The sequence below is a fragment of the Tyto alba genome, unplaced genomic scaffold (assembly GCF_018691265.1).
Source record: "Tyto alba isolate M040663 unplaced genomic scaffold, T.alba_DEE_v4.0 Super-Scaffold_41, whole genome shotgun sequence".
Classification (NCBI taxonomy): Eukaryota; Metazoa; Chordata; class Aves; order Strigiformes; family Tytonidae; genus Tyto; species Tyto alba.
In genome coordinates, this window is record NW_024881317.1 from 892,067 (window position 1) to 915,442 (window position 23,376).

Below are 23,376 nucleotides of genomic sequence, written 5' to 3' on the forward strand. Positions count from 1 at the left end.
TAAGGGGTTTTGATTCCTGGAGGGCTAATGGGTATGCACCCTCTTACAGTGCGATGCATGCCGACAGTGCTCGGAGATGGAACTACTGACTTAAATCAAGCGTTCTGATACACGCCCGTTTAGCACTCTGAGCCCGTGTTACTGTTACGGCGATACGAAGTCCTCAGTTAAAATATTCCGTATTAGTGAAGGCGCTGAGTTGCAGCTGGCACACCCTACGTTTTATATAGAAACGATAGGAAGTGTGAAGTACTTGTGCAGCTCCATCAGGCTCAGCTGACAAAAAGGTTCTCAGCTCATGTGCACAAAATGCGTTTGCTTACTTCCATATGGACAGACATCTCAAAGACTTGTTACTGTGAAGTAAATAGCTTCTCTTTCTTTTCAGTCTCAGAACTGTGTCTTGGATCTCAGCCATGAGATGGCAATTTTTAGTTCCAGGATGTACTTTACTGTACATGCACATTTATAGAAAACCTTAATTGTTACGTGTTAGGCTTTGTAATGTGAAGATTATTTAATTCTGTGTCTTCTGTTACCTGTCACGATAACTAAAAATTATTTTACTTCATAATTGTATTTGTGCATATATGTCTGTGTGCATATATGTGGAGAATGATATACTATGGACTTGGGCTTGTGGAGTTTGGAGGTTCGGCCACTGGAGTTCCACTGGCACTTTCTCCTGTTTCCATCTAGTGGAGTCCCACCGATACTGACATCTGGTTCTTGTGAAAGGTGAAAGTCTGTCTTCCATCATCAAGTCCGTTTCAAGGATTTGAACATCTATTATTTGTTAATATATGGCATTCTTTTATAAACAAGGAGTGCTTCCTAATTTGAAGTGTTGAACTTAAGATGGTGTTGAAAATTGGCATTTTGTTTTTATGTTTATACGAAATTGCTAGCTCTTTCTTTTTTTGTAAATCAAATAGGCTAATTTTTTTGTCGACCAAGTTGGACCATGAGCAGGAGGGATCTTTCCTATAGTGAAAATAATAACAATAAAAGAGAGAATGTAACTGTGGGAAACACAAGCATGGTTTATACCTCATAACTTTTCTTTTACAGAAGCTGGAAGTTATGAAATGACAAACCAACATGTAAAGCAAAATGGAAAATTAGAAGATAATCCTACCACTGGCAGTCCCCCACGAACCACGTTACTGGGAACCATATTTTCCCCTGTTTTCAATTTTTTTTCACCAGCAAATAAAAATGGTGAGTATTATTCAAAAAAACGATTGTGTTAAAGCTAAGAATGATAGATATTTTTTTAAAAAAACCTGCTTTGAGCAGCAGTACACTTTTCATTCTGATTTACAGAGCAAGAGTTACTACTACCAGATAAAGGGCTCCTTAATTCTTAGAAGGGTTGATCATTAATAAAAGAAGCATTAAGTTTGTATGCATTAGAACATTTATTTCATAGGTGTAAATATCTAGCGGTGTACCTTTTATTTATATATTTTTAAAAAAAGGAAAAAAAAAAATGGATAGTAAGTTCCTTGTCCCAAACATAAAATGCATTTGTCCCGGTCTTCATTTCTGTTCTTATTTTTGTAATGTAAATCAAATGCAGCCATCTTCAGTTATTCTGAAACTTATTTGTGTGTGGGTAATAGCGACTATCAGTATTCTGATAGGTAACTCGGCTTGCAGATAATGACTGTGAGTGTACTGACATCTTAATGCAGGAACATCAGGATCCGATTCTCCAGGACAAGCTGTTGAGGCTGAAGAAATAGTCAAACAGCTTGATATGGAACAGGTAGACGAGATTACTACAAGTACTGCAACATCAACCAACGGAGCAGCTTACACTAGCCAAGCAGTGCAGGTCAGATCGACTGTCAACAACGGGCTGGAGGAGGTGGAGGAAACAAATGACCGCGACCTGCCGCCACTTACAGGTAAGGAAGGTGGGCTTGCCGTGGGCTCAAGTACTGAGGCTGCCTGTAGTTTGTACTCTTGGGGAAATCCCAGCACCAGCATTTTGTACAAATGAATACCTCACGTTTGCTTAGGGCATGCAAACAGTATTAGTATTTATTTTTATGTTTAATAGATAAATCTGTTTTATGCACCAAAGTTTTGGCAAGTTTCATCTGTTCCTGGTATAATTCAGTTGGCCTCACAACTTCATTTCTTCAAATGAAAACGGAGATTCCAGGAGAAAGGCATTTTATTAATATTGAACTGTTCCCACCCCACCTCTGTTAAAAATGCACGCCCTAGATTTGCCGATCACGAGAGGAATTTGCACCATTTTGATATCTTATAGTAGAACAACATGGGGAGGAGAATGAGAAACGTATAGATCCTATATTCGTTTTCTTCGAAAGACTCATCGTACACCTTTTTTGACAAAAATTGCATCCATATAATGTTCAGCTTCTCCTCCCTGCGGCCGGCCAGCATCAAATTCTTGACAGCTATCCAAAGGGTGCCAGGCCCTGAGGTCCTGCGGCACGGCACGGCGTCGGCTCGGCGGCTTCCGGGGAGCTGGGCGGGCTGTTTCGGGGGAGGTGAGGCGGCCGAGAGGGTGGGACTGAAGGGAGAGCTCTTTCACTGTTGTTGGAGGCACGCGGGTATCAAGTGCAAATTTTCACTTTTAAAAACTGCACTAATAAGACTAGCTCTTGTGGTTTTTTTGTTTTATTTTTTGTTTTGGTCATTTTCGTTGAATTTTAGCACCAGTATCTCCAGACAGTGGCTACTCATCAGCTCATGCAGAAGCCACCTATGAAGAAGACTGGGAAGTCTTTGATCCGTAAGTGCTAATGTTTGCACTGAAAGTATTAAATTGATAATTTTGGGTATTGGATTAAAACATTTTTATTTAAGTTGTAATGTTTTTATATTATGGTAATGAATCCCAAAAGCTTTTAACCTAAAAAAATAATTGTATATTGAGATGGTTTTTTTTTCAATTTAAAATACTTATTTATTGTGCAGCCTTAAATATTTGCAATATTAAGCTGGGCTACAGCATTACCAGTTAAATAATGCATATACATTTCTACTGCAAAATCTGTATTCTTTTCAGATACTATTTCATCAAACATGTTCCACCGCTAACAGAAGAACAACTTAACAGGAAGCCAGCTCTTCCACTGAAAACAAGAAGCACACCAGAATTCTCATTAGTTCTAGACTTGGTAAATATCTTTATAAATACGTACCAAAAGCAGGGAATCTGTAGCGTTTAATTTATTTTGTTTGTTGCTGAAGTTACTAATGTTTGCTTTAAACAAAAAGGCCTAAAAGGCCTTTTGAATGTTACACAGTTTTTAGTAGTTTTAGTTATAGTCTGCATTTAAAAAAAATTAATAGTGGCAAAAATAGAATGCTTGCTGTATTTGTTGAATACTTAACATCCTGTTCAAAAAAAAAAAAAAAAAAGGCTTTACAATTGTTATCGCCTCAAACAAAGAGTTACTTGTCCCCATAAAGCTTTCCTAAACCCAATGTGGAAAATCAGGAGATGTTATAAATAGGAAAATTCAGCTTCATATGTCTTGCATCAGGGTTGATCAAGAATGGGTCTTTTAATTCTGAGAACATTCTTACTTTTAGAGGACACAAATCCACTTTAAAAAATATTAATAGAAAATATATTTGTCTTTATAATTACTTCTTTTAGTCTCTGTTTTGAAAGTTGTTCCAGACCCTGTTACTGATGTCAGGAACACTGGTTTATCGTGAGCAGTAGCAGCTGGCATGTCCTCTAGTGGTGGTATGAATGACTAGATTATTCAGGTTGACAGATGCAGGTTTGAACTGAATGACAGGATAGCCTACAAAATTAAAATGACCTGCTTATATTTATGCCCCTAGCACACAATTCTAAGTGAAATTTTTCAGAAGACTGCAAGAATAATGAAATACGCAATTCATTCTAAGAATTATTCTTCAAGCTTGACAGCACTTGCACAAAAAGAAATTTTCCTGACTAAATAAACCTACCTTAAAAGGAGCATAAAAGTCCAGAAAATTACTTCTATTTTCAGCATTTTTCTCACAATCTTTCTTTTATCCCGTCTTTTATTTCTTTTTAATAGGATGAAACATTAGTGCACTGTAGTCTGAATGAATTAGAAGATGCTGCACTCACTTTTCCAGTCCTTTTCCAAGATGTCATTTACCAGGTAATTAGCGTGCCCAGAAAAAAAAAAAAACACGTCTTTTTATTGTGCTTAACGTATAAATTCTTGCCGTGTGTATTTGTCATCATCTTGTTTAAAGGGAGAGGAGTAACTGTCTGGCGTTGCACGACCGTCTGGGTTGTAACCTGCAGGGGTCAGGTTCTGCGAGGTGGATTGCCCTGCGGAGCACCGTTGGTTGCCGCCAGGACGCGGCGATGCCGGTCCCCGGCTCTGACACTCGCCTGCGCGCGGCCCGTGGGGCAGCAGATCTGCAGGCCCTGTCATTTCCCGGGGCGGGGGGGGACACACGGCTTCTCCCCCCGCTGTTAACCTTCTTCCCTCGGCGGGGAAATCCAGCCCACGCCGGCTGAGCGTTTCTCTGTGCGCAGGAGGCGCCTTCAGCGCCTGACGTCGGCTCGCTTCTGCCTCGGTCGTTACGCTCGCTGCGCGCCCGGCCAGTGCCGGTTCTGCCTCTTTACTCCCGGCGAGAGCCTGCTGGGCACTTAGAGATCTTCGGTTGTCTCGCGGAGGCTGCTAGATGTAGGCTTTTGTTCTGCTGTAAGAGGTGGTGGTAGTTGTGCGCGTTTTACGTGGACGTACCGTAGAGAGGACCGAGCACGGGAAGGAGGAACTCTCTTCCAGCAACTACCGGAGGTGCTGCACTGACCCAGGCTGTTGTTCTCAGGTCCTTTTGTGTGTGATGTACCTGGGAGTAGCAACAGCTTCCCCACCATGTAGTTCGCACGATATGGGACCCCACTGTAGTATCTTTGGAGAATGAGCCAGTCATCAGGCACCTTAAAAGGACACTTGTCCAGGTATTTTTCCTGATTTTAAAAATGTTTTTCTTCGCTGTTTCATATTAAAACCCTTGGAATCTGAAAAGCTGGAATAAGATAAACCCATGTTTAAAAATGATCTCTTATTTGGTGACGGCCGTGCACAGTTTCCTCCAGGCTGAACATGGAATGAGCCTTAGAATAAGTTCTCGGGAGGTTCTTGACACTGCTAACAGAATCAGGAAGACTAAAGCTTCGGTTTTTTCCTTCCCTCTCTTAAGAGATCTCAGAATGATTTGAGTATTTTCTGTCTGTAACTGTGGTCCTTCTAGCGATTGTACATTTATGCTGAGATCTAACCAGGATTTTGGCTTTAGGAAATTGAAGTCAACAGAAAGAGTGACTTCTAATATTTCTAAAGCTTTATTTAACGGCATGGTACACAAACCTATAGCCCTTGATACAGTACAGTCACTCGGTGGGTCCTGGATAAGTTTTCTCGTAGCTCTCTCTAGAGTCTGGCCTGGATTTGCCAAGGAACAGGAGCTTCTTGCAGGCTTGAGAAAGTCGGCCACTGTCTTTGAGCACACTCTCCCAATCACTGTATTCTGTTTTGCTGGTTTTACAGCACACTAGACACTGACAAAATATTCACCTCTTACTAGGTAACAGGTAATAAGCAGGACAGATATTTTAAGGATACAATTAAGCTCATGTTTTCCTAGGGTATAATATGCAGAAAGACAAATAATCTTCTCCTGTGCTACAGCTTGAAGTTTGTTGGTATTTCATACCCTTCTTAGCATTTTTACTCAATGATTAGCTACTTATGAGCATTCAAAATGTATTTTTTTTGCTTATCAATTTGTCCATCACCTCTGGTGTAGTCCTGTATTAATTTCACATCTCTGTATTTCGTTTTGAAAGTCATTTCAGCTGGCAACAGAAGAGAAGCAGACACTAAGCTGTCTGAGTGAAGTAGAAGTCAGCGAGTTGCTATATATAAAGTATTGCATAATATAACCCACTGAAAACAATGCTAGATGTGAAAGCGACATTTCTGAAGATGTTTTCCATTAGTATCAAAATACGTACCGCTTTCACGTAGGTTTTCCAGAGTTGTTAGACAATTATCTGTTCATTATTTTTTAAGAAAGAGTAGAACCTAGCTCAGTGCTCATTTTCCTACTGAATATCTAATCTTCCTCACGTTAAGTCTGACTAATACTGCAAATGTGAGCCTGAGTTCATAGCATTTCAATTTTCTTACCCATCTGAAGGCATCAGGCCAGTGCTCTTGCAGTAATAGTGTGGTGATGATGATAAACCAGGCGCTTTCTCGAAAAGGTGCTTCAGAATGGGCCGTTGTAGGAGACTACAGCTCTGAGATTCCGATTGACCTGGGTTCCAGAAGGTCTGTTACAAAATGCAGCTAAACTCCCTTGGCCTGTGAATCAAGCACAAGTTTCACGTGCAGGAACTCAGCTCTGTTGTTGCTTGTTTCCGTGACTGTAAGTGACGGTCTGTTTTTAAAGAAAGGTTTCTAAAAATAAGCGCTTGTTTGCTTGTAAGTTATTTCTCAGAACTTACCCAGAGTGTTGCAGAAGAGACGAGCTATTTAATGTCTGAGCATAGAGCAGTGCTCTGCAAACTGAAAAATTACCATGCAGTTCCAGCACTGACATGCAGGGGTTTTTAAACTTTTGGATGAGTCACTTACACTCACTGATTTTTGTTTTCAAATAAAAAATAATAAAAAAAATAGAAAAATCTGTGAAATGGGTACAGTTGGGCTTGCTTCCTTCAGGCTTTTGAGACAATTAATTTGTGTTCTCTTGGTTGGAAGAAGAAAAAATCTCTAAATTATGCCAGTGTTTAAGTTTTGGACTTAGTCTTTGCAAAGCTGAAGTTTTTCTAAATACCGTATCTGTTAAGTGCTATCTTACATCTGACTGGAAAACAAAAATAAATGTTCAGCTCTTCAGCTGTAGACTTTGGACTTTGTACTTGTTGTATTACTTCATAGAATAAGATAAGTAGCTTATCTTACAAAGAAATTTATCTTTTTTTTTCTCTCTTGGTAAAGAGGGTTTGTTCTGTTGCTGGCTTCAAGTCCCAGACATGAGATCATCTCACCCTCCGTTCCACGCAGAGGGCACCTTCCGTGCACTAGCAGGCCGTAGGCAAAGGCAGATGTTTTCACTCAGCTGTTCGGTTGAAATGCATCTTTACTGATCTATCACAGAATAATTTCCTTTGATCTTTGTGATGCTTGAAAGATGTTCTGGAACTCCATGGGTCAGCTGTAGGTTATTGAATATAGTGTTACATGTATTCCATCTTACTGTCGCCAACGACCTGGATGCTTTCCTTTGTCACTGCAGTGGAATGATGCAAACACCACTTGTGAATTCTGGCGCTCCCTCCTAATGAACTCCGCTCTGTCTGTGTCTCATAAATAAGAGAAGAGCCATCGGGCTTTGGATCTGAAAGCCAGGAGGCTTTAGTGTATCTTGAGCAGCATCCACAGAGAAATCTGGTCTTAGGTTGGGAAGACTTTAGTTTGGCAGGACCCCTTCTGCCCCTTGGAGAGCCATGGCTGGCTACGCTTCAGGCAGCTCCGTCTGGTTACGAGGTGGTCTTCATCTTGAGTCCCTTAAGACACGGTCCAGTTGGGGATGAGTGGGGCTGGTTTACCTGGCAAGGCCTGGCACTGGTGTCTGGCGGGCCCCGAGGCCGGGGGGGTAGGTGGGGGCGGCGGGGCCGGCTGGGGGGGCTTGCCATGCTGGGCAGTGCTCGTCCGGGAAGCGCGGCGGGTGAGTGAGTGCAGCTTCACCAGGCAAGTTACCTAACCTGTCTCTGGTCTTCACCCAGTACAACGGTGGTAAAATCATCAGTGGAGGGATACGTTACGGGCATACTGGAGTCCATTATTGTAGTTTCAGAGATGTTGACACCATGTGGAACACATGTCTTTTGTTGGGGTTTTTTAATGCATGCAAGGAATAATCCCTCCTTCCAATTCCACCTTCAGAGAGTTAAAGTCCTGTGTATTTTGAACAAGGAAGACATTGAATGACAATTTTGATTTTGCACATTTAGATCTTGTTGCCATTGAAATAATGGGACGTGATGATCATTCGGGGGGAAAAAAAAAAAACACAATAAAACTTTGAGGGGGCTTTTCATAGATGATACCACGTATCTCTGTTGATGAGCTTTCAGTCATTAAAAATGGTGAAAATTATTATTAAACTTCTATCTATATTTTCAAAAATCACCTTTCACGTTAGCTCAGTGGTAGATGCGTTTTGTTCTGCTTTGGTTACGTGGAGTTCTGTGTCAGCTCGCCGTAGCTGGGTGTAATGATGTTGTTGCTTTATGTCGTGCCAGTGTCACAAACCAGTAAAAACAGACCAGTGAATCTGCCATCGATGTCATTGTTAAATTCTATACGTGTGTGTATAAGCTGTGATTAGAAATATATATTCTAAAAAGAAATTATTTTCCCTGGATTTCTTGTTTGCACTCACATGTGAACTTCTTAGAGAAGGACTGATATTCAGATAAATGCACACTTAAAACTGCATGGCAGTAATCTCAAGTAGAACACATTACAAAGATGCTGCAATTATCTACAGACTTTAAAAAAAAACCAACCAACCAACCAACCAAAAAAAAAAAAAAAACCAACCCCAAACCCCAAAAAACAGGAGTGTGCACATGAGGGACCCAAGCAGCCATAACTGTTCTCCGATCTAATGGAATGATTTTTAAAAATTCTTTTAACTGGCTGCTGTGACCAATGGAATTGAATCCAGATTTAAAAGGAACGATAAATTATATAGAAAATGTTTTTATTTATATTAGTAGCAGTTGAAATATCGACCTTAGCTTAGTGCTTTGGTTGCCAAGAGAGTTTGTAGGAGAGATGTTGAAGAGACTGTTTCTGAAATGACATCTGTGTTTCTTCCATAACAGAGAATAGGCTTGTTAATGTGAAATCAAGCGCTTGAAGAAACCTTAGATCCAAATACCATCCTCTTTAGCTACCATTATTAGCAACTGTTCTCTTAGGTGCAGTGAAAATATTAATATCCTTTCTTTGACTTACTTTTTAGTTTTGACTTTTTAGTTTTGAATAGAAAGATTTAAGTCACAATAAAATAAATATTTACTCAGGAAAAATGACATGAACAGAATAATCCTTTTGGTATTTGCAAAGAAAAACTCACCTTCCCTTAAACTCCGGGTTACAAGTAGGGAGGTGGCTGGCTGCGTTATGTGCTTGCTAGATACGGAGCAAACAGTCAGCGCGAGCAGTTTGCCCTGAATTTACTGTCACAGACAACCTGAATGTTATTTAGCATCTGGTCACCTGGAGACTCGGCGTTAATTCATTACGTATGTTCTTGTGGTGAGGTAAACACGTCATCTAGTCTTTGAGCAGAACTTCACCACCTTATTACGGCAAGATGAGACCTCATTTTCACAAAGATCTTAGTGCTGCCAGGAGCCGTGGTGTGAAGACACGCTTGTCAACTCTGTATTTAGAAAGTTGGCTTTTCAGTAGTGAACTTGGCTAAATTCCGCCCAGAAACCTGTCAAGCACAGGCTGCAGTCTCTTGAAACCATTCTTGATAGCCAGTCTGAGGGAAACTTGTACTGCCTGGACGTGTGGGTTTGCCCGAGTGAGAAGGGAGGTGGACATAGTCACCGAGTGTAGCGTCCCATGCCAGAAGTAGAGGTCCTGTTAGCAGGCGTGATAAGATTGTCTGGTTTTGATGGTTGGTCCTAGGGCAGAAGACTGAAAACTTTTTACTGTAGTCACTGGTCACTCTGCAAACTTGAGTCAGAACCTCAGGCACTTGAAGAAAGGAGCAAAGAAAAGCCTTACCAGATTTTAAGCTAAACAGTGGAATTCACACTGGTTTAACAAACATGTGCTTCCTTTAATGGACTAAGATCCATTGCAACATGTGCTAACAATATGAAATTTTGTATTGATTTAAGCCGTTCCCCTTTTCTCCCCCTCTGGTCGCTTGGTTGTGTCCACGTATGAATTTGATACAATTCAGTTCAAGTAATACAAATCCTTTGTGAAGAGTTGCTGTGATTGGAAGGTAAACTTAAGCCTATTCCTGACTGGCTCTTAGAAAACTGATAAAGCTGAAGTTACCTTGGTTGAAATGAAAAGAGGTTCAGTACACTCCCTTCTCTTTCTGGATATTTTAGTAACTCTTCCCTCAAGACTCCAATTCTCTATGTTCTGTAATTCGCTACGTTCTGGAGCAAAAAGCAGGGGAAGCAGCGCGCGAGGCTGTTGCTTTCACCCCACGGCGTGTGTCCTCACTGCTGGTCCAGGTCAAGTCCACGTCTGTGCCGAACGCCAGGCCGGGCCACGGCTCCAGGAGGCGTTGGCTGGGGGAGGGCAGGAGCAGGCGGTGCTCGGCCTCCTGGCGCCGGGCCCCGGCTCTGTCGAGGCGCCTCTGTGAGCCCAGCTCGGGCGTCTGGGGGTAAATCAGAGACGCGCGGGAGCCTCCTGACTTGGTGTCTCTTCCCGTGAGTCGAGAATTTTTTACAGGGAATAATTGATGCATGTGTGTATGTCTGTGCTGGTGGAACTTGAATTTATGGAAATTTGGAAACAGCTGAAGTAATTTTTTTTTTTTTTTTTTTTGATCACCTCTGACACCCTCCATATTCAGTGTATAATTCTTAGTGGAAGAAGATGATTAAGAAGATTATTTAGTTTATGTGCTGGCACACATTATCTAGTAACTGAACTCATGCTGCCCAGCTGGTGAAAGCCATTTCAAAATGTTTACTCAAAGCAACCAGTTTCATTTTTTCTTTAGATATTGCTCAACTTCTATATTTTAATTGAAATTCTTTCTAATTCCATCAAATATTCCGGTAAAATTGTTAAGCCTAATTTTATCATTTTACTATTTCATTTACAGCTGCTGAGGCTCCAAGCTAATTTAATATTGTTTTAATTGAGTTGTTATTCTGTAGGAAGTTAGTATTTGCTGTTTACTTTATTGATAATGCTCATTTGGACCTAATCTTTGCAAACTGATACTAGAGTAGTGCAGGTGGTAGCAGAAGTATTTTGAATCTTTAATAAAGTCCATCTCTGCTTCAGGTTTATGTCCGGTTAAGGCCATTCTTCCGAGAATTCCTGGAACGTATGTCTCAGATTTATGAGGTAAAAACAATTAGACATTTCCTTTGAATTTAATTTTTAATTATATTCGCATATTTGTATCTCAAATACTTACGTTTTCCCCTTTAATCCATAGATCATTCTTTTTACTGCTTCTAAGAAGGTGTATGCAGACAAGCTGTTGAACATACTAGACCCTAAAAAGCAACTGGTCAGGTAAAAATAAAAATTTGTGAACATATCTGTTGTAAACGAACCATTTCCCAACATACGTGATGAAGAAAGTGATGATGACATGTTTGCTATTGCAGTGTGTCTCACTAAACTGATTGTTTGTGTTTTTTTCTGGTCTAAGAGTGAGAGAAAAATGAAATGAGGTGATTGAATTATTGCCTTGGTGATAAGATAAACCCAGGCAGCTTTATGTTGCCCTCTGTGGCCAAAAACTGCGCCCGCTCACCCTCCGTAGCACGTTGGGCTTGCTCACTGAAGGGAAATGACCTCTTGGGTATCAAAAATGTGTCTGAGCTGCTTCGGAGAACCCATTGCAACTAAAGAAAAGGAACTGAGTGTTACATTGCTTTTGAAGGATTCAGACTTGATGTATTATTTGTAAATAAGGAATTGCACAGTTACTGTTACAATTGGCATGTTTTGATTTCCTACTCCATCACAAAATAATTCGTCTGCGGGGTTTGTTCTGGTTTTTCATTTCTTTGCTTGCTGCTGAGCTTTGGGAAGTGGCTGGCACTTCCCGAGCACAGTTCCCTAAGGCCCAGCAAAACCCTTCCCTTGCTCTCAGCCGGGAGGTGGGCTGTTCCGTGGGGAGGCTGGGACCGAGGAGGGGACGGCTCAGGGTTCGCCCCGCGCAGGGGAGGTGAACAGCTGCACCTCCTTGCAGGCGAACTCTGGGCGTTCTCCTCCTGGGACGTCACTGGCAAAGCCCTGCTCCGCCTCGCTTCACCGTGATGTTCTTCAGTGAAGACTTGATTTTCTTTGCGTGCCTAATGAAATCGCCGCTCGGGTGGCGCCCGTGGTTGCATCCGTTGTTTCCCCTCGGGAGTTCAGGCGCATTGTAACTCATTTGCCTTACGAGAGCAAAGATGAACTCTTCACTGGTGTTCATCCAGGAGCGGTCGCCTGAGTGCTTCCGTTTTTGTGGCACGCACAACAGAATCCCAGTTTGGTTTTGGTAAACTTACTTGCCGCTGCGTTTTTGAATGGGCAAACAAAACGAGACTTCCAAATACTTTGAATCACTGGAGTATCCGAGCCGAGCTGAATCACGAGCCAGACGGGACGTGTGAACAAGTAACCTCTTTGCACTTGCAGAAAAGGAGTCTGAGTGTGCGTCCGGGGCGTTAAAACTCTTTCTCCAGGAACTTAATACGTGTGATTCAGGAGTGCAATTTTAACTGCGTTAGGAGCAGGAAAAAGATAATAAAATACACAGCCAAACAGTATTCTAAGAATTTGCAGAAAGATTCACGTGACGCGTGGATTTAGCTGTGATTCATGTGCCACTGAAAAGCTGACATCAAGGCATGATTAGTTTTGGCATTAGCCTAAAGGTGGACTTGTCAGGCACTCCACACGTGTGACTCAGACTCTATATATAAATTCATTCGCTGCCGAGGCATCAGCTTATTTTCCTCCATAGCAACATTTAGGAACTCAACCCCTTTCTGGAGTTAAGCACACTATGTGCAGCTTCTAAAGACTTCATTGAAAAATAGCAGCAGCCTTAAAGAAACTGCATTGTAGTACGACTGTGTAAAACTCAAAATCTGTCTAGTTTACAAGTTATTTGTAAGTTATAATTCTGTTGATATTCCATGAAATGTGAGTTTTATTCCTGGTATTTTTTTAATCTGAGTCCTTTGAGTCTGTCTGTAATAAATTAAAAGGGAGTAGACTAATTGGAAAGGAAGAAGTTGATGGAATGTTTTGGCCTCCGGGCTTTTTTCAAGCTCTAATAACTGAAATAGGTTAATTGCGAACAGAGGTAACATAAAAAAGAAAACATTTCTTCTGATACTTTGTGTTCTAGCATGCAGTGGCATAGGGAGGCCGTGTGCTGTAACTGTTGGAACGAAACAAAGGGAGTGAACCCAATCAGTTGGCTGCTGTGCAGAACTCATCTCTGATCTTGGGGCCTTGCAAAAGCGTTTGAGTATTTTGGGTCTCTGTCAATCCATCTGCAAAAATGGTTAGAAAGCAGGACGGAGAAATATCTGCTACATCCGGGTTGAGCTTTTCTGTTTAAATACAAACAACTGCCTGCAGAAGTAGGTTAATATAAAATTACTCGAACCAGTAAATTTACCAGTAACAAGCTCGAAAGAGAATGGAAAAAAGGGAATAAATCTTTAAAAGGAGCTGGTAGGTCCAAAGAGAAGAAAACCTGGATAACGCTTGGCAAAGTTAACTTTTCTTTTTCTATATGCGACGTAGATGTTGTAATTTGTCTCATTAATTAGTATTTTACTTTAATCACAGGCATCGACTTTTCCGCGAGCATTGTGTTTGTGTACAAGGAAATTACATAAAGGATTTGAACATTCTTGGTAGAGATCTTTCAAAAACGATCATAATTGACAATTCACCGCAAGCCTTTGCTTATCAGGTAAGGGTGGTGCTGCCAGCAAACCCCTCAGGTACGCGGGACACCTTCCGCAGGAAGGCAGTGAAACGCTACGCTTCGATTTCGGTTTTGGGCTGAAGAACGTGTCCGAGTTTACAAACCAAACGGTAACAAATCGCTCAGGTTTCCCGGCTTTTCTCCTTTTTGCGAAGGGCCGGGCAAGTGACTTCCTGTAGGAGCAGCTCCGAGCAGTCGGGCTCATTTCTCGTGCAGCTTTTCGAACGAAACCACCAGGCTCCTAAGTCCGTCGCTCGGTCTCTAGCGCGGATTTAGTTTTTTACTGCTGCTGGAATGATTAAGGACAAGTCGCAGGTTGGAATGAGGCACAGCTGTGAAAATTGCTTGTGCTTACACGTTACAGAGTTATACCCTGGGATTCAGATTTTCCCAGAAGTCTGACATGTAACTATTCCAGTTTGTTATATGGATAAAGAAGCGCAGAGTGTGATCTCTAACATCTCACCCACATTACAGACGCAGGAAACCCCAGGCCTGTGTGACTTTGCCTCGTTTGCCGGTACGCTGTCAGTACCCATGTGTGTTTTAACATAACATGTTCACAAAATACCAATGCTTCTCGATTCAGAACTTTTAGAGCTGGTTCTGTTTCGGCTTTGATGTGGAAATTTTTGTAGTGATGTATGCAAAGGAAGGAGATGTTTTGGAAGTGAGTTTTAATACAAACTTTAGAGGAAAAGTGCATGTTAACAAGCTCTAGCTTGGAAACGTTTTCCCCAAAAATGCTCTTTCACAAGTCGCCTTTTTAGATAAATTAAGCATAAATCATGTGCTGATGATTTTTCTTTTTTTAAAAACTTTTTTTTTTTTTTTTTTTTAACTTTAGCTTTCAAATGGAATTCCTATAGAAAGCTGGTTCATGGATAAAAATGACAACGAACTCCTAAAATTGATTCCATTTCTGGAGAAACTTGTAGAGCTGGTAGGTGTTTGCTTTATTTCACTCTTCCCCAGCCCCCGCCCCAAAATTTTAGTTAGCTCTGTGAAGTATTTTCACATATTTTAAGATTGATTGAGTCGCTGAGATTTTGACTGCTAAAAGTCATGTGTGCCTCTTGTTGAAAAGGATACTCTGGGCAGTATTTCAAAGTATGCACAAGGACTTATTTACACAGCAAAAGACAGACCGTCGTTATTTCTGAGTGTGCTTTTAATCAAGAAATGGGGAATTGTAACATCAATCATAATGAAATTGAGACTGTAGGCATTTAGAATAATGCCTATTGCTGGCTCTGACGTGTGCCGTTATTTTTAAAACGCAAATAAATCACTCCTACGTTGCTGGTAACGTTATGTAGTTATTTCTCAAAGTCTCTTGTAATTACATATATTCACGGCTTATATTTTGTCGCATTAACGTACCGGTGTTAGAAAATCGACCCTGTTAAAACCTGATTGATGGATGTGTTCATTCTCCTAAAACCTGCCCCTTTTTTCTCCCCCCTCCCTACAGAACGAAGATGTCCGACCTCACATCAGAGACAGATTTCGCTTGCATGACTTGCTACCCCCAGATTAAAGCCTTTTGTCTAATTGCTGAAGGGGGAGAAAATGCAGGACCCTTTTGGACTAAAACAAAACATTGCCATTACTGTTGAAATTTTGCATTTTTGTACCCCGTCTTGCTTTTCTTATCTTTGGTGCCCAACAGTAATCAAGGGTTACAGAAAGAGACTTTATATATCTGAGATTGAATACATTCAGTACAATACAGTACAACGCAGTAGGTAGGCTAGAACAGAAAAGTCTTTAGAACTAGTGCAACTCCAATGAAATTTTTTTATGTACAGGACATCTGCAGTTTATAAAGAATTCTGTTTCTGCCACCAGCAGTTTGACCTGTAGAAACACAGGATTTTATGAAATAACAGAGATTGAAAATGGACTCTTATTTTCTCTCTGTTCGGTGCTCTAAGTGGGTTTGTAGCCACTTTTCTGTTACTTTTAAGATTCTCATTTCAACAGGAATGGCCAGTAAAAGTTGTTTTATTTTTCCTGTTAAGGTTTATAACCTTTTTACATTTTTGACCTGTATTAGATTAGAATTTCATTATGCATTCCTTTTAGTTGAGGCGCTTCATAGTTTTTCTGGAAATAGCCAAATTTTCTTAGTTTTTTATTAAACAGTTGGATGGCCGTTTTCCTGCTTCGTCTGCCTGCATACTGTATATTTGTTTAAAAATATTCTCTAGTTTTAGTCCACGTAAGTTTCATTTAGAAAGAAAAACCCCGCATTTATATTTTCTTTCTGTAATATTCTACTGTAGTTGAAATCTTTTCAAAAATCAAGAGACTGGCTAGATAAGAAGAATATAAGAATTACTAATATTCAGAATATTTTAAACCATTGTGATGGCATGTACTCTGGACAGACGATATCTTGCAGTGGCACAAACAACTGATGGACAAGGAATACCTCAGACTATGCTGTGCACGCAGATCTTGAAAGGAGAACTAGGTGGGTCACCTCTTAGGCTTGATGCAATCCGATTACTGCTGCCTTCTGTTTCCTCCAAGATTGAAGTATTCTGCACAGTGGCTCAGTATTTTAAGGTGGTTTGCATGGGCTGGTGGTACCTCTGTGACACTCGGCGTTACAATCAGTTTTACACTCGGGGTGACAGGAGGGTACCCGGCAGTAACTGTGCATAATCCTGTGGTACAGAACACTCCCCGCCACCGCGCAGGCAGCCTGCTCTCAGAGGGGTTTTCTATGCTATATGGAAATAGTCTTTCAGCCTTGGTTCTCTAATGCAGCTACTACAAGAGGTGGATATTTTTATAATGGTGTGTAATCTCCTTTTCAGGAGGCTTTTTATGGAAGGTATAATTTGTAAAAGTTAGGATGCTTTGCCTCTCGACTGCATTAACACGCCACAGGCTCAGACTGTTTTTGTGTAAAAGATGTCACAGAACGGCACTTTTTCTAAAGAGAAGTTTGATATTTTGTATGCTTGTTAAGAAAGTACAGTATTGGAAATTAAAGGTGGACAACTGATAATTGAGAAGTATGTCAATTAATTTTTTATGTATATTACCTGTTTACTTGTACAATTTTATTGTACAAATTACATGCAGCTTCATTTTCAAATGAGTCCTTAAAATAAGGAAAATCTTTTTAGGAAAACATTTAATTTTTGTATTTTTGATTTTAAAAGGCATGAGTTATGTCAACTTTTTCCAGTGTATTAATGAAGATTTTAACTTTTCATCAGGTTGAGTGTTTTCTTACTATATTATCTGTTGTGTATGTAGCTAGCACATTGTGTCACTGAACTGTTTAAAAAAATTAGCATGTAGAGCAAGCCTGTTTTGTGGAAAATCCTTATTCATTAAAAAAAAAAAAAAAATCATCATGGCAGATTTTCTGCAAAAAAGTGAAAACATTTGCAATTCAGAATACTGATTTTTTTTGTATTTAAAGAAAGGTATTTTGCTTGCAGGAAAGAAATACTACAGATTCATTTTAATGAGAATCTTTTAAATGTATTTATCTTTAGGGCATCTGGGCATCTTTACGCTGTTTGTCTTATGTCTTTATTGAAATAAAATGTACATAACATTACCTTTATATATGCTTTTGCGCAGACGTGTGAACCCTGTAACCATCCCCGTTCCTTCCTGGTTTTATGTCGATAAGATGGTTCTGGAAATATTTATAGATTTTGAAAATGGTCAGCTTGTATTTGAATTGCTACATGGTTTGCCAACTATTTTTTAGTTGTTCGTTAAAATGTACATCTAAATCTGAGATTTTTCATCAGTTTGACAGTGAATCCTTGTTTAATGTGGAATTCTTCCAAATTTCTCCAAGTAACTGACACAATAGAACTGCTTGAAAACTCACTAGTCTACCAGAATGAAACGATTTTTGTTAAGTAGCTCATCGCTTTTCTCTGACTGTAAAAAGAGATGATCATCTGTTCAAATAATGTCCTTAAACACCTGGGTCCTATCTTTGGCTAAAACCATTCTAAAAGTGCTTTCTTTAGTTAAGGAAACCAAAGCATACATTGCACTTTACAGCTGTATCTGTGTTGTGATGATCAGATCAGTGAGGGAAATCAAAATGTAAATCGAGGGATTTAGTTCTACATAGATGCACAACAAAAATAACAGAGACTGCTTAGTAAACATATTAAATATTAATATTTTAATGTGCTGCAAGTCTGGTATTTATCATTCTGAACTTCCTTTGCAGAATGAGTCTACCTTCTTCAAACTGTAAGTTCCTAAAAACGTCAAACACTTCTGGCAGAAACGGTCTTTGCATGGAGCAAAGTTGTAATCCGTCAGGTTTTATTTTTGTCTTATTAGTCTCGAGGGTGAGACTTAACTGTTTCCCTGCCGTGAGTCTGGATCCCACTGTGCCCGCCCAAACTGGCACTGACAACCGGGGGAGCCTCAGCTCTGTGCATCGCTCGAGTCGGGAGTGTAGAACTGCGCAACTCGAGCAGTTCATCTTGGAGCTGTGTCATTTCTTCCAATTTGATGTATTTTTAGAAAACACAACATCCTATTTCCAAAGTTCTTGATGATTTCGCTTGCGGTCTCTTGCTTGATCGTGGTAATTGTGTGTTAATTTTACATGCCCACGTGTATTCTGTTCTAGGTTTGAGCGTTCTTGGTTCTGACAGCAAAGTAATGTCTTTCATACTTATTTTGGTGATACGTGTTCGATCTTTTGGTTTTTCCTTAAGTTGCTATTGAGCTAGAATGGCATTCACCTCGGTATTATCGGCTTCCTTTCCACCTTCGTCTCATTTCAGCTTCCATCTGTGCAGGAAAAACCATTTTTTTCATTACTTTTGAAATGTATCAGAAAGCCTGCATGTTTCAAGACCTGATCCAAAATCCCCCAAACCGAGAGCGCTGTCAACCCGAGGCGCGCTGGGGAGACCTCTCTGCTTTAACCAAAGCACTTCGGGTCTCGGAACTGCTCGGGTGTGCGAGCGCTGTGCCCTCGCCCAGCCGCGGGTCTTGCCCACGGGGGAGTTCCCGGGCGGTCGCGGCCGGCACGGCATCGCGCCCGCGGGGCGGCGGGACCAGGAGGCAGCGGGTGAGGAGCAGGTGGAAATCTCACCAACCCCTCTGCCACCGGCAGAACAGCAACGCGGGCCCGCGGGCTGAAACCGCCTTTAGCAGCGGAGCTTGCCCAGACACACACAAATACTGTGGCTCTACTGAGTAAATACCCACAGTCCTTTATTCTTCCTCCTGGTTCTGGCTTCCTTACAGCATCGCGTTGCAAATCGCACCCTTTATTCTTGTCTAAACCCACTTGAATCAACCACGTATCGTTCGTATATTGAAGTAGATGATGAGATTCATAACTTCGCAATTTATACGAAATCTAAGGCGAGCCCCTGCCTGGGGCAAGACGCCTTTTACGGCCGGGAGCTGTGGCTGCGGAGCCAGGCGCGTGGCCCTGGCTGTCCCTCCTCTTGCTCCAGAGCGAGGGCTGTACGCCCCAGCGGGGGCGGTTACAGAAGTTGACTGTGCCTTCTCCCGTGCTCCCGGCATGTTCCGCTTGAAGGCCGTGGAGAGCGCACCTCTGCAAAGCTCAGATGTCACTGTCACACCGCTGCTTGCGTAGTTGAAATGAATCCGGTACAGATAGCTAAATCAGAGCTTCATAGAATTCAAGAAGTCAAGGCCAGACCGTAAACTTGCACAACCTACAGTCAATTTAAAAAACTTGTAAAACTGACAATAGCTGCTGGTGTGATACCAGCTCAGTTGGACAAGTTTGTTCCAGCAGGTGCCAAGAGAAGCTAATCACTTACATTAAAATAATGTCTTCCACTGTAAGTAGAGCGTCAAGTTAAACAGTTTATTTTTCTGGTAAATGGACTTCTACGGATCTATGCGGCAAAGATGACAGATGGCACCTTTGGTCTGCAGTCGTGCCAGTCCCACGTTTCATGCCATTAAACGTCTTTCAACTCGTTATCAGAGACCGATTCGAGAAGAGAGAAAGCAATCGCAGTCCCCCAGGCAATGCGGGGAGCATCGGACCGCAGTGCACAGCTGACTGTTGGCGGCCCTCGCCTCCCGAGAGCGAGGTAAATGTCTTTGTTTTTAGAAGACAAATGCCTCCCTCTTTCTGGGAGAACTAACCCGTCGCGGGCGTTCCGTCGGTATCGTCAGGCAAAAAGATTGTTTCGAGGCTTGGAGTTAAAAGGGCCCTGACAAGCCGCTCTGCGAACAGTGCGGGTTGGGGTGCGAGGGCTCCAGGAGAAGGGGGGTGGCAGCGGAGCTGCCCAGCAGCCGGGGCTGACCCCAGGCCGGGAGCTTTTCCCTCCTCCTTCCCCGCCGTGCCCGCTCCCCTGGGCCGGGGGCCGGCCCCGCCGCAAACCAACCGGCCACAGAATGAAGGAAGAGGAAAAAGCGGGGTCGTGGCAGCGAGGGCTCCAGGCCTTGGATCAGCTAAAGCTGCTGGGGAGCGAAGCTGTGTGGAGGTCCCCGGGAAGGCAGTTTTTCTGGAAACGGTCCTTGTCGCCTTCAACTCCTTCGGCTGGGGAACAGCGTCGCTGGGTATCCTGACGGCGCTAACGGACTGCTCTCCAAGATCTGCTTACACCAAACCCACGTCATTTCAGCTTTGCGTCTCGGGCTCTTGATACTTAAATCAAATCCTAAGCAAGTTGATAAGAAGTAGCATAGGCGCATCATTTTCTTAGCTAGCAGTCATAATTTTGTAAAAAAAAATATAAATAACTAAAAAAACAAAACAACCACCATTGGCAGCAAGCGTTTTTGTTTGGAAGCGAGCAAGGATGGTCTGCTGAGGATTAACTTGTATAGATTTTGTGAAGCACATCACTATTTTGGTTGTCTTGACTGTGTAATGTAAAACTGTTTTGCTTTATTTTTTTGATACTTGGAAAAATGTCATTGTACTGATAGGCTGAATCTTGTAAAATACAATTGGAAGAGAACTCCTGTTCTACAAATCTGTGTTTCTTCTGCAATCATTTCTAGTATATAGAATCATAAAGATTTATATTAAATATTTATGCTCTGGCTACTGTTTTTATGATTTTTAGCCAATCCTATCCTTCACTGAAGACTCTGTTTTCTATAAAGCAAGACGTTTCTCATGGCAGTTTTCAGTCTTTAAAATGAAGGGAACAATCAGTGTTGTTTGGTTTTAAAAGCTAACGATACCGGAGGCTGCACAAGAAAAAAAATAAGGGGGTTTGTGTACTAAAACTGTTACAGCAGATTCTTTTAAGATGCTCTTGCTTTGAGTCTGATTTTCAATATGCAGTACATATTCTAGTGGATATCTTCTGTAAAATGACCACAAGGCCCGGTCTGTCGCATTTTTATTAGTCTCTCCTCCTAAGCAGAAACCTTTAGACTTCTCCAAAATGGGAACTGTCTGGCTTCCTAGAAGGTAGAAGTTCCTCTGACTCAGAGCTGTGCTGAGCAGGGTTGTTTTTCTTTGTGCCTTAATTTCCTCGTCCATACAATGGAAATAATACTTTTTATCCAAAAATTTATCCAAATTTTTAAATTACTTGAATGTGCTATGTAAATACATAGTATTTTTAGAATTAACGTGTTCCCACTCATTGCCCAGTTCTTGCCAGTTTCATAATTACCCTCGCAGCACACTGTGTAGACGTGGTGAGGATATCTCGACATTATTTGATCTACAGCTGTAGCTCTGTTGTTATTGCCTGGTAAATGGGCAACAACAAAAAAAGGATGATAAATTTGGATGTAATTTTTTTTTTTAGCTAACATGTATCATAGATCATTCCACCTGTTACATGACAGACACGTGCTCTTCTAAATTTATTGTCTTCAGACAAAATAAATCCTCCTTTTCCACTTCATCGCTCAGATTCCCACAGAAATCCCAGAGTTGGGAGATGGCAAGGAAGTAAACTGGATGAAGTGAATGTTTCCAGCTTTTATGTATTTTTGATGTTCTTTGGCAAGGTGGAAGGAAACACCACCGCAAAGCTTGGCTGGAGGAGGCTCGGGGGCTGGTCTGTAGCCCCCAGGCACATCGTGGCTTTGATGTTTAATCCTGACATAAAGGTGTCCTGCACTAATAACCTGCTCCACCAGCAACAGCCAAACAACGCGGAGCATCAGATGTCAGCAGGTCTGTGACCAGTCTGCTTACCTCTGGCCGAGCCCGAGCGCTGGAGCCACCGAGGTCTCTCCCGTGGTCGTGTGGGCAGAGCCATCTAAGGGGACAAGACGAGCCTGAGAATTTCAAAAGAAACGTTCCCTGGGACCGGTGGGGAGGAGGCTGGAGAAGAGTGATGACTTACAGTTGGGTTTGTGTCCTGGGGCTACAGCCTTTCCGTCCCTCAAGTCTCTCTTCAGTCTGAGGACCGAGTGCTGCATTTGTGGACACTTAATTCTTGTCGGCGAGCTTTACCCTTCTGCTCCGTTTGGTTAAGGTCAGCTCCTGTGTTTCAAGTCTTCGGTAAAGGACTCTGATACTCCTCTGGTGGTCACAAGGCCACGATCCCTCAGGGATCTGAGCTAAAAAAAGCACACCCTAAACAGCATCATGTGGGTAATTTGTGAGAGTGCATTCTGGCTGCTAGACTATCGCTAGGAGTTCTGCTGCAGCCACTCGCCCATGTTCCCAAAACCTAGGAAGTGCCTAGTCATAACCTACTTCTACTCTAAAGTTTATCCTGTTAGGGGATTAGGAGACACTTCATCGCAACATTCAATTACTTTTTCTTTTCTTCTCTCTACCACTCACCCATATAACCATCCCATCAAGCTCCTAGCACAGCGCATTTCCAGAGGACTGTAAGAGGCGGCGGAACGCGGCCAGCCCGAAAGCCTCCCCTGCTGCTTTGACCAACCTCCTTCATCGCTTCTGCTGAACTCCTGGAGAAACGTCCTGTCGTGTCATCGATACGCCTCTTTACTCAACAATAACTTGATAATCAGATCTTTTATCTTCTTGTCTAAGTTTATTAGGCTACACCTTCTTCCCTTACCGTAAAGTATATTACTACAGTTTGATCTAGTGGAAGGTGTCCCTGCCCATGGCAGAGAGGTTGGAACTAGATGATCTTTAAGGTCCCTTCCAGCCCAAACCATTCTACGAGTCTGTGATTTAGATTATTTGCTGGCAAGTCAAGTCAGCGTGAAAGATATTCAGATAACAGTACTGGAGGATGAACCTTTCCACATCCCACTCCCAAGGTCCTCTGAAGTGAAAACAGCTGAAAGCAGCAGTGTTCAGGTGGACACAGGACTTGCTAGGTGGAACTTCTGGATTTGTGGCTCTTGCTTCTTGTCTGGTCTCTATCAGTTAGAAATTATTTCAGTGTTGCAACAGAAGCATGATGCTTCTAGGAAGAAGACATCCAAGGTGACACAACAGTGCTCTTGAGATAGCACTTGCAAGTCCCTCAGCAAGTTAAGAGACGCTGTCAAATTACCTTAATGGGATGATACTGATTTTCATGGCGTTACTGCTCAGCGTTAAGTAATACAGAGCCCAGAATACTTTAAAATAGCCCGGTGATTGAATCAAGCAGTTCTGGACTACCTGAAAAGCAACAAGTGTTTAACTCATCAGTACTGCCAACATTTTAAGAAAGGGAAAGAAGAATCTGAGTCAGCTGA

At 41.9% G+C, this 23,376-nt stretch overlaps 1 protein-coding gene across 2 annotated transcripts in view; it reads left to right on the plus strand.

The window, feature by feature from the left end:
* Nucleotides 1-20,777, plus strand: part of CTDSPL2 (CTD small phosphatase like 2) — a 45,969-nt gene extending 25,192 nt beyond the window's left edge. For both annotated transcript variants that reach the window (XM_042803792.1, XM_042803791.1), the window contains 10 exons: nt 1,072-1,221; nt 1,698-1,913; nt 2,695-2,773; nt 3,050-3,161; nt 4,065-4,151; nt 11,076-11,138; nt 11,233-11,312; nt 13,596-13,722; nt 14,585-14,680; nt 15,212-20,777. In XM_042803792.1, the coding sequence (XP_042659726.1) occupies nt 1,072-1,221; nt 1,698-1,913; nt 2,695-2,773; nt 3,050-3,161; nt 4,065-4,151; nt 11,076-11,138; nt 11,233-11,312; nt 13,596-13,722; nt 14,585-14,680; nt 15,212-15,277 (1,076 nt within the window). In that variant the 3' untranslated portion in view covers nt 15,278-20,777. The remainder of the gene's footprint in view (nt 1-1,071; nt 1,222-1,697; nt 1,914-2,694; nt 2,774-3,049; nt 3,162-4,064; nt 4,152-11,075; nt 11,139-11,232; nt 11,313-13,595; nt 13,723-14,584; nt 14,681-15,211) is intronic.
* The last annotated feature ends 2,599 nt before the right edge of the window (nt 20,778-23,376 follow it).